This window comes from Uranotaenia lowii, chromosome 3 (assembly GCF_029784155.1).
Source record: "Uranotaenia lowii strain MFRU-FL chromosome 3, ASM2978415v1, whole genome shotgun sequence".
Lineage (NCBI taxonomy): Eukaryota > Metazoa > Arthropoda > Insecta > Diptera > Culicidae > Uranotaenia > Uranotaenia lowii.
This window is the reverse complement of record NC_073693.1, coordinates 102177085-102189171: the sequence shown is the minus strand read 5'-3', so window position 1 is coordinate 102189171 and position 12087 is coordinate 102177085. Positions and strand designations below refer to the sequence as shown.

General features: G+C 37.6%; 1 protein-coding gene across 1 annotated transcript in view; it reads left to right on the top strand.

Annotated features, from left to right (window-relative positions):
* The first annotated feature begins 1163 nt into the window (after nt 1-1163).
* The window catches only part of LOC129751245 (uncharacterized), a 31672-nt gene continuing 20748 nt past the window's right edge, over nt 1164-12087 (top strand). The window contains exon 1 of the mRNA XM_055746632.1: nt 1164-1492. Within this exon, the coding sequence (XP_055602607.1) occupies nt 1309-1492 (184 nt within the window). The 5' untranslated portion in view covers nt 1164-1308. The remainder of the gene's footprint in view (nt 1493-12087) is intronic.

The following is a 12087-nucleotide window of genomic DNA, read 5'->3' as shown; positions in this document are numbered from 1 at the left end:
GACTTACGAGCCGGGAACTACGGAAGGTCGTCAAGCAGGTGCAATGGAAGGGCGTCGGATTGGAACGCTAAGTGGAGGAGGTCGTTGGGCTGGAGCCACTGGGAGGCGTTAGGCCTCAGGAGGAGCGTCGGTAGGAGTATCGGTAGCAAGAAGGGTGTCGGGCCAGACGGAAGTTTGTCTTCGAGTGATCCGCAGGAAGGTTGTCGTCGAGCGAAACCAGAAGAGGGTCGTTGAGCTGAAGGCTATGGTCGTGGTCCGGCACAGGGCTTTGCTGAGCGGTGAACTGCGTGTGTTGAGGAGGAGTGGTGGTGGTCAAGTTGCAAACCGGGAACAACTGAAGAACGTCAAGCAGGTGCCGTCGGACCGGAAAACAAAGTGATGGTCGTTGGGCTGGATCCACTGGGTGGCTTCGGTGGCAGAAGGGGGTCGGGTCAGACGGAAGTTTGTCTTCAAGCGATTCGAAGGAAGGTTGTCATCGAGTGGGCCGAACGATGGTCGTCGAGCGAAACCTGGAGAGGGTCGTTGAGCTGAAGGCGATGAATGTGGTCCGGTGCGGTGCATTACTGAGCGGCGAACAGCGTGTGTTGAGGAGGAGTGTTGAGATTCGTCTCCTCGAAGCAATCGATGAGATGAATAGCAACACACGCATGGTAGTGTTATCAGAAATAAACAACCTTGTTGCAGATATTTAGTTTATCACAATCATCACCCATATCCTATCATATTTTTAGAAAAAGAAGTTCCAAAACAGATAAAATTAATTGGATTTTCACATGAAAAAAAATCACGACGTCGAAAAAAAAACACGCCCGTTATCGAGCAGGACTTGCTGCGGCAGTCTCCCAACATACAGTAAATCAATTTAAATCAAAAATCTAAAAAAAGATCATGAGATTCTCAATTTAAAACTCGAATTAATCGTTCATTTGACTTATCCTTTGAATTATTATTATTTAGAAATTCTGAAAAAAAAATTAACTGTCCCATTTCCAAATAACAAACCAGAACGGCACGAATCGGAATCTGGTAGCAGGGCCAACGATGACATCATATTTTGTTTTTCTGAATCAACCATTGGCCGGCTAGAGATGCAGAGAGATATAGAGAAGCCTTTATCTCTCACCCGCTCGATTTCTTTTCCAACGAATGAGTTCGAAATTCTTTGTTATAGCAACACATTCAGTTTGAGTTTAGTGGTTCACTTTAGATCACACGCATTCGCAAAACGTGAATCCATTCATAAGTAGTGTGGACCTGCCTAGTCGGATACCGCATGACCAGGGGCGCGCACAAAGTGATTGATGCAAAATGACCGACGATGTCACCGAGAAGAGGACCAGCGATGATGTCGGCCGCATTCTGGGCAGCGTCCGGGCCGGCGAGCTAGCACAAACCCGGTTCACCCGGATTCCGGCCAAACACTTGAACAAGGAAACGGTGGCCGGCATTCGTGATATGAGCCTGGGCAAAGTCAAAAACGGAACACCAGTGGGTAAGGAGAAGTGATAAAAATTTACGACGCTAACGTTAGCACTGTTTAGGATTCCCGCTTGTTGGCGTGTGTTTCTTTCTTCAATGTTTAACGCGCGTTAGTGAGAACTTCTAACCGATACAAAATATGAATATACAAAACGCATCTGATGAGATTTGCACCCGCGTTTCGTGGCTTAGTAAACATAAACAATTTACTACAGGCGCGAATTTTTTTCTTAGGATTTTCACCCCGAAGGATGATTCATCCCTCCATCGCGAAATTTTTCGGTAAAAACGGAATTAGAAATATAGCGCAACCGGCAAGAATGATTCCATATTGATCTTCAAAAGCCGTTATTGGAAGATATAATAGAAAGGATATTCATAGAGGTTACAACATTGGATAAATTAGACATAATACTTAACAACGCGTTGAAAAAAAACGTAGAAAGGCTGAAAGGATTTTAATAAAAGGGCCAGATTTCTTTTGTAACCCCCAGATCCACGTGGCCATGGAAAGTGGGAAGTGGAAACTGATTAACGAGATTGAGAATCAGAGCATTAGTGAATGGCCCTTATTCTGCGCCGCGTGTGACGTGACGATTGTCACCTCATCTCGGAGTCACCGTGAGTTTTGTCACCTTATTCCCGGAGTCGATGTGGGTAAAGTGACAGAGGTGAGTGACTGAATGAACACATCTATCAAAATGGTAGAATTTGTTCTTAATTGATTTGTTTTCGTTCGCGCTTCGAATTTTCCAAACTGATTTTTAAAGCTGGTAGTGAGAATTCCGGTTCGTAAAAGGCCACCAACGAGTCATAAGGTGACAGCAAGCAACTTAAGAGAAAAAACGGGCATTTTTGTGCGTCCTTAGTGGAGAAAGCTGAAACCGGAAACTCCAACTAGAAGGAAAAAAATAACAATCGATAGCTGCTGCTGCTACCAACCGGTGTCCAGCAGACGAATTCAAGTGAGTAAGGTGATTTTTCTTTTGTACTGCTTGGCCAAAATAGCTTCCGATTTGTGTTATTTAACAAGATATAAGCGATTCATGTGTTTTTTTTTGTTTTCAGTTAGTGCTGCCGATCTAAGTGCTTTCCCCGAGGGCCCGAGGTTACATGCCGGAAATCATAATCCCACAGCCCAGTCGCCAATAGATCATAGGGATTATGGAATGCCGAGCACTATTATCGAAGTCAACAAGGCTGCAGCAGTATCTTTTATTTTTCATTTCTTTTCCTAGTCGTCACCACCTAAAAGGTACCGACAATTGTCACCTTAAAAATCATAAAGGTATGATCCAAATAATGATGTTACAAAAAAAAAACTTATCGGTAACAAACAGTTGGGAATTTCATTCAGCCAAATTTAGCAGAAATCCCTTAACAATTGCTCAACTCCAATCCGTTTATAAAAAGAAATTTTCGTCGTTTACAAATTGATGGATAATTGAAAGCTTTAAAACATGCTGGGTATATTTTTTTGATTGATTTCTAACAACTAACAACACCACTTTACTGTAATTTTCGTAATTTTTCATTTCATTTCTATCTCGTCGTCACCTGAAAACGTACCGACAGTTGTCACCTAAAATCGTCACCCGAATGCGACGATTCTCACCCACGGTGACTACGAAAATAGGGTAAGAACTCACAACCCAGCCAACATGAAATCGTAAAAGAAATCATCGTCAAACTCGTATATGGGCGAAAATCAAATCGGAATCGTAAATGAGTACACTTAACATTCGACCATATCGTATATTCATCGTAGAAGAGGTAACAAATAAATTAAATACGATTTAGTTACGATATGTTGTATGAAGTCGTATTTAGCACGACCGATGTGAAATGAAATCTAATTATAATCGCATAAGATTTCTTAAGAAGCATTTTATTCGTACATAAATTACTTTTGCGTCGAAATCGTAAATGAATTCACATGGATTCGTAAAACATTTCACGTAAACATCGTCTATCGTATCACTTTACATATTATACAGAATGTCACATTAAGAGCCAAATCAACGGCATGTCTTTCCGTTATAGCCACAAAAATTTATAACAAGTATGATTATAATCGTAAAATCAATCACATTACTAACAACATAAATATATGTAATGCGATCGAACAGATTCGTAAAAGTGTACACTTACTCACTCCATCGGAAAACATACTTCTAGAGTGCGTCTTGTATTAACGAGTGTTTGCGCACAGAATTGTGGCCCGGTCATTTTTGCCATACAGCCGAAAGAGGGAGACGTTACAGATCCGGGGAGAGGGGCAATTATAAAAGTAGCGAGCCGGACAAGTTACGGTTGGAAATAATTCAAGTGAAAGTGTTTTACTTTATTACTGATTTGTGTAGTGTATTTCAATGATTGTTATAATAAAAACCAGTCAACAAATCATCAACTAATTTTATTTTTTTCCTTAAGTCGTATTTCAATCACAATAATACACATAACATGCTACATAAAGAGGTCTGCAAAATCGTTTAATGGTACAAATCGTACAAGAATACATCCCAACTCGCATAAAGTATCGCTTAAACAGTCCATCAAATGTCAGATTGCATCATATCATACAAGCGTACAACACACATCTTATAACATGTGACTTAAGTTGTCAATCGATGTTTAAATCTCTTAACATCGTATAAGACTGCAAAACATCTCAGGTAAAGGGTTACATAAATCGCCAATCTATCGTCAGATTGCTTCAAGTCGTACAACAGTTCGGCACACCTCGCATAAAAGGTGACTTAAATCGCCAATTCATCGTCAGATTGATTCAAGTCGTACAACAGTTCGGCACACCTCGCATAAAGGGTGACTTAAATCGCCAATTCATCGTCAAATTGCTTCAAGTCGTACAAGAGTTCAACACACTTCGCCTTAAGAGTGACTTAAATCGCCAATTTATCATCAGATCGCTTCAAGTCGTAAAAGGGTAAAACACACATCGCATAAAGTGTGGTTGGAACTGTCAATCGTCCCATCATCGTAGATATGTATGAATCGAATCCTTTAATGTAACGTACAACATGCCGCCAATGCGACATAAAGTACCAAAGTATTTCGGACATCGTAAATAACATCATGTATTATGTTATCAAAGTCGTAAATCAGAAAATAACGAAAACATGTACGTATATCGCCTCCACTTTTGGTACGTATATGCTTTTTTCTAACGCCATATACGATGATTATTGTCAACGTAGATGTACGTATATCTTTTGATAAACCTACCAAATTGTTGGCTGGGAAAGTTCATTCGAAGTGACAATCCCCACCTAAACCGACTACTGGAATAGAGTGACTTGGGTGACTGGACTATCATCACGTCACGCGCGGCGCAGAATTAGGGCCAATGTTAGTCCCATGTTCATGCGTCGATTGATTTGTAGGGAAATGACCAGTTCTCTGTCCTTACACACGAAATTTTGAGTTTCGAGTTTGAGATTTTTTTACCCTGACATCCTACTCCGGCGGAACTTTAACTATAGTAGCAAAAGTTTCATAGTGACCTTTGACATCCGTACACACAAAACTTTCGAGGCCGAAAATTAGCAAAATTTTACTCAAATTTGACCAGCTAAAATCTTAGCAATCAATTTAGCAATTTTTTCGAACTATAATTTTAGCAAACGAGAGAAAAATTTAGCCGCCGCAATTTTTGCTCCCTTTTCTAGCAAAAACCGGAGAAAAAGATCGCCGGACCTGAAATTTCAAAATTTATGGGATTTTCTCTGGAGATTTAGGGGGAATGTTTGATTATTAAATACAATACTCAAATTTCATTCACATTTAATTTATTGTCCACATTTTTCCAAAAAATTTTAACACTTTGTAGAACAGAAGTTCCGATCCTGGGGACGCACTTTCCGGCGAGCGAAATGCAATGCCATTCTTACCAACGAATGCACTAAGTTGTGTGTCGGATGGAGCTCGTTGAATTTTCAATCTCGGCCCTTTCCATTTCCAGACTGTTGAGAATTTCTTTTTGAAGTTGTAACCTGGTAGAACAATAATAAACAGTTTTGAAATTAAAAAGTTAGAAAATCTGTATAATTTATAATTGACCCTACACACTACCAAAAAAATCTGTAAAATTACATCACATATGATGTAAATAAAAAGAAGCATCATATATGACGGAATATTCAGTGCTAGTTGGAAATTACACGCCAGTATATTTGGAACGTGTAAAATAAAAAATGATGTAAAATTTAGCAACGTGTAAAATAAAAATGATGTAAATTATAAAATCACTGAATGTTGGAAGAAAAACTTTCCAATTGGAATTTGTTTTGTTTTATTTATTGTTAATATGATTCAACACTGGAATTTTCACGTCTCTTAATGAAAATAAAACTCATCTATAATTAATATGATTCATTTTATTAAGCGGCAAAATTTTTTTTAACACACATGCATTATATTTTATTTCTTTTATTTTTTCCGCGAAGTACCGGAGCCAATGTTGAACACCGTGGATCCGCTTCCAGAACCGCATCCCTGCTTTTCGGATATCTCCGGGAACCATCAACACCGATTAACTTACTCGCGCGCGGGGAAAATACTTTGGCGCACGACTTAACAGTTTTTGTCACATTTGTCTGGTCTTGTTCTTCACAGTTTATAATTTTACATGACATTATCACGTTCAGTGTATTGTAATATTTCATGTCGTGTAATTTTGAGAAATTTCCAATTCAGTGTTGTTGAGAATTTCGTGTAACCAAAAAAAAAATGTAAAATTACCTCACATATGATGTAACGAAAAAGAAGCATCACATATGATGGAATTTTCAGTGCGATTTGAATATTACACGTCTGCAATCTCAACAGACGTGTAAAATTTGAAAGACATGTAAAATATTAAGACGTGTAATATTTAATTCGCACTGAAAATTCCGTCGTATGTGATGCTTCTTTTTATTTACATCATATGTGATGTAAATTTGCATCAAATAATCGCGTTCCGTGTCAAGTAATATTTGTGTCATTAGAATTCAGTGCTGTTAAGGATTCAACAGTTTTTATTTTGTAAATTTACATCAATAAATCGCGTTCCATGTCATGTAATAATAAAGGTTTTCAATTTCAGTGTCGTTAAGGATTCAGATTTTTTTTCTGTGTACCTGTACGCTTCCGGCGTCGATTAGGCTACCCGAATAGAAAAGTAAGGTGAAAAAACCATGAATTTCATTTTCACTCTACCATGTATTATATGGTCGACACTAAATATATCATGGTTGTGAAACCTTGAATGCACTGTGAACTTCAACGTTTTTGACAATAAAATTCATTGTTTTGGCAAAAATTACCATGAAAAAAGGGGGTTGTTAAGCAACTTAACCATGAAAAAATCAACTTTTTTCCATACATTAGAAAACACAAAACTATTTAGTTCATGGTTATTACAGCTTCCAGTTTTTCTAATGGGAAACTTGAAATTTACTGTTTTTGATGGTATTTTCATCGTATCTACAAAGATGAAAATCACGATATTTGCATGATATTAATTTCATTAGTCAAATAAATTTAATCAAAATTAATCAGTTTGTTAAAGTTACTTCTTGTTTTAAGGAATTTTATTCATCTTTAGTCGTGCTTTTAATAAACTTGTCATGCGTTTATCACAAAGTACGATGATTGAAGAATAATATTCCCTAAAACAAGGAACAACTTTAACAAACTGATTAATTTTTATTGCGAGTCACTTGAACAAAAAAGGAAGGAAACTATTCAAAAGAACACATTTTATTAATGTTTTAAAACACTATTATTGTCACATAAGTTTTTCTTTCCACAAATTTTCACTTTTACACTGTTTTTCACAATTTTAGAAAACCACTATTGGAATCCGGGCTACCTGCTGTAGCCCGGATTTTCAGATTTGCCAATTCCCGAGGCTTAAGCTCGCTCATGACGGCGCCCTCGATGAAGCTGATGGTTTCTCGAGAGCAGCTCCTACCGACCTGCTGCGAGTGGTGCGTGATCAATGTGGTGTACCTCATTGGTGCGTGATGACCATATTCATTGACGACACGGTGGATCGGAAACCGCTCGTCATATACCAAATCCGCCAGACCTAAGAAAATAGGAAACGAATAGGATAAAACGGGGAAATTGAAACTGTTAGAAAAATGGAATTCGAGCGAAATAACGCAAAATTCGCACGGATCTAAGTAATTATGCAGCATTTTTGCTTGCTCCAATGAGAAAAACTTGAAAAATAATACTTACAGCAGATGCTCCTGGTCTTGTCGGAGTCCCCGATATCAACCGCTAGTTGGGACAAATCTTCCAGTCCAGCCCTCCTCGAATATTGAAGCACCTTTCCGACGGCAGCTTGTTTCCCACTGCCGCTACCGCCGATCGGGGGGTAATCTCAGGATAATTGCCGGAACCGTGGAAGAGCACCTAGAAAAATAAATTTAATTTACATATGTGCAAAATAATGTTTCGAAAAAACATAATCACTTTGAATGATACTCACCATCCCAGATATTTAAGGGTCCTCTCGACTGTATAAAGAATTCACCGAAAAATTGTTTTGCAGAAATGGCGCGCATTGCGAAAACAAAATCTCTACACGATAAATTGAGAATAGGTAGAAAAGGCAAAAGTTTACCAATGTTCGTTTTGGTTTGGATTTTGATTTTACCATAAAGTACATAGTAACGATAAAAATCACAAGAAAATTATTGTGACATTGTGCTTCTGGTGTTTTCGACAACTATGAAAGATTATAAATCAACGATAAACTTCACGGTGACTTCAAAAATAATGGTGATTTCAAAATTAAAAGCAGTTGATAAATATTGAGAAATAACGATGAAGTTTATTGTTATATTGAAAATCATTGTTCGGTTATATTAAATACCACGGTCTTTGCTATTCGGGTAGTATATCGTAGTTGACTTAGCCACCTTTAAAACCACCAGAATCGAACTTTCGGAACCGGGCTCAATCGTGTCAGTTTGTTTTTTCCTCCCAACACGCGGCGGCTGCTGTCTGTACACAAAGCGGCTAAACAACCTTCGTTTTACAAAAATCAAGCAAGATAAACTGTAAAACTACTAAAATTGAGTAAATTTAGCTTTTTGCTAAATCGACGGTAAAAAAATATTTTTGCTAACGGAAAGTAACAGTGAAATTTTGCTGTGGAGCCCCGAAAGTTTTGTGTGTAGAAATTGGAGTACGAGACAAAAAATAAACTATCCGAGTGAAAAAAAAGTTTGAAGTTAAACGTTCTTACTACAAAGCATAGTGAACTCTTTTTCCAGAAGATCGTCATCGGTGCAGATTCTACTGTAGCGAGATACCGCTACTCAAAATGAATAAGAAAAATAAGCTTACCGCAAAAGACACAACCAACAACTTAATAAGAAGCTGTCAAGATGTGGATTGTTCGAGCAATGATTAAAGCGATAATGTCAACTCCTAATGTCCTAATGTCAACGAAATAAAAATTTATGTGATATTAACATAGATCCTACTGAACATAATGCAGTGTCGAACCAGTTTTGTAGCGTTCTTGAGTATTTTGGATTTGGCTGTGTTAATGATACTTCTAATGATCATTATCAAGCAGGGAGTTCATAAATCGATCTTCTGATGACGAACAACCTGGAATTCGTCCAAAATTTCAACCAAGTGTTGGCCCCTGGCTTTTCTAGACATGGCGTTTATTTAGCATCGCTGAATGTCCCGAAAAGAGTTTCGATCGAACCTGTTACAATTAGGAACTACGCGAGAATTGATTTACAAACATTGGAATGTGCAGCTAACTCGATTGATTGGTCAAATTTATAGATATGAGCTAGAGGAAGAAAACATTTATTTTATTCTTATAATCTAACTCAGTTACAGACAGTTTTTCATTTCATTTCATTGATTGGTAGCTAGTTGCTGGATGTAGTTGTGCTTGTGATCGTTAGGCATCGTATTTGTCTTCCTATTGGCTCTCATCCTCATGGTGAGAGAGCAAAGATGGTATAATCTGAGATAAAACAGTTATGTTAAATCAGTTAAGTCCGGACGGTTTTCTATGAAACCTTTGAAGTCCTTTTCATATAGCTAAATAACTTAGTAGCGCTCTTCTTTCAGAACTAAAATTATTGCGAAAGGTTTTAAATTGCCAAAAATTGTTGAACAACTCTACACACAAAACTTTCGATGCCGGAATTTAGCAAAATTTTGCTAAAATTTGACCAGCTAGAAATTTAGCAATCAATTTAGCAATTTTTTTCGGCTCTAATTTTAGAAAATAAGAGAAAAATAAGCCGCCGGCATTTTTACTAAAATTTTAGCAAAAACCAGAGAAAAAAATCCTGCAGAATCTGAAATTTCAATTTTTTATTTTTAAAAGAATGCACGGATAACATCACTTTGAATTTATTTATATTTTTCAAAACACTTTTCATTAAATGTATGGATCCTGAGAACGCACGTTCCGGGCAGGGTTGGTAAATTTCGCTCGTCACGCTTGACCCGACTAGTTTTGTTTCATCAAACGACCGGCACCTTCCTCAATTGACGGAGCCTCACTACTCGCATAACGGATAAAGCACGACAACAATCAACATTTCCCCATTATTCACAGCGTAGCAACTGTCCAATTGAGGTAGAATTGGATGAGCGTGAAATATTTTTTGGCGCCAAACCATCGCGTCCCACATCTATATATATAAAAAGCAATTTCTGTATGTTTGTTTGTTTGTTTGTTTGTCCTCTATAGACTCAGCCGTCTTAAAAGCTACAGAGCTGAAATTTGGCATGGATACTCATTAGGACCAGGAAGGATGAAAAATGTTTTCAGATTTTTGGATGACCCCTTCTGAAGGGGGTCGTCAATACGAGACAAATATTGTTTTCACGATATTGACGTTATTTTTCGTCGGATTGTGTTGAAAATTTGCACATGAGTGTGTTGAAAGACGAGCAATCGATTTCAAGTGTCAAATTTTGTGTAAGGGGTCAGCCAAAGGGGTCGTCCGTGTAAGCTATACACTGTTGATGCAATTTTGTCGTTATTGTACATCGGATTCAGACGAAAATTGGTACACGAGGGTTTTGAGAGATAAGCAATGGATTTCAGGTATTCAATTCAGATTAAGGTGCCGGCAAAGGGGGTCGTCCATATAAACCTTTCAAAATTTTTGCAATATTGACATTATTATACATCGGATTGGGATGAAAATTTCCACACGGTAGTTTACAGGGACGGACAATCGATCTCAGATGTCAAATATTTTGCCAGGGGTCGACGACAGGGGTCGTCCATATAAATTAATATTTCACTATTTTTAGCAATATTGACGTTATTATACAAGGGATTGCTTTGAAAATTTGCACACGGGAGTTTTGAGGGAAGTGCAATCGATTTCAGATATCAAAGTTCAAATAAGAGCCCCCGAAAGGGGTTTAGCTTTTTGGCAATAATTGCGTTGTTATGCAATGATCGAGTCGAAATTTATACACGTGGTTTTTGATTCCTGATTTCATATTTAGTAGCAGACGACAGACGAAGTGATCGTCCAATTTTTTTGCAATTATTACTTAACAAAGAATCTGGAAAATACTTGGCAATTGACCTTCATACAAACTGTTCATTACATATTCCAAGTTGAAAGCGAAACGGAGTTCGTATGGGATCAGCTACACTCAGAAAAATACTATTATGTATGCCATAAGATTCTCTTATGAAGTGGCGCCATAAGAAAAATTAATGAAATTCATAAGATTGTCTTATGACGCGAATGAATTCTGAAGATGAACGCCTACTTCAATGAGAGGTTGTTGCTTTTTATAAGAGATTCTTATGGAAACAGTAAACCACTTTCTAATAAGAAAAAATCTCGATATTTCATGCTGAAAAGATTCACTTTATTGTTTGCCAAATTTGTTTAAAATTAAATCCTTCATGGTCACCGTCAGCAGCGCATCAACAGACGGCTCCATTAAAGTTTTTTTGCCGCATCTTAATCTTCGACCTTTCGTTTTTTGCCGATCAACTTGCTGAAAAGTAAACAAATAATGTATTTTACATGGAAAATAATAAAAAGGTAAAATTTACCGAGATAGCCAAGGTAAACGATCGTGAAAGCCAAAAAGGTAACTTCTACCTCTTCGAGGTTAAACTCACCTCACAGCACGGTAAAATTTACCTGAATCGAGGTTGGAAAAAAGGTGCAATTCACCGAGGAAAAAGGTGAATCCAAAAAAGGTAAATCTTACCTCGTAGCGAGGTGAAGTTCACCTTAATTGAGCTGAATAAAAAAGTATAATTCACCTAGAAAAAAAGGTAAAACCAAATAAGGTAAAACTTACCTCGTAGCGAGGTGAAGTTGACCTGAATTGAGCTAAACAAAACGGTACAATTCTTCTCGAAAAAAAGTGACTATTCGCCGAACCCGTTTATTGAGGTTAAGCTGTTTTGTCATTCAGGAACAAGTTTTGCTTTGTGCATAATATGTGAAAATCGGAATAGAATGGTAAGTGTTTTCTTAGATATCATTTTGTTGTGCTGGTTCTCGTCATAATACATTGCTTTTGTTTCAGATCGACCCATAGAGCTTATAGGTATATTCCACGTCATCC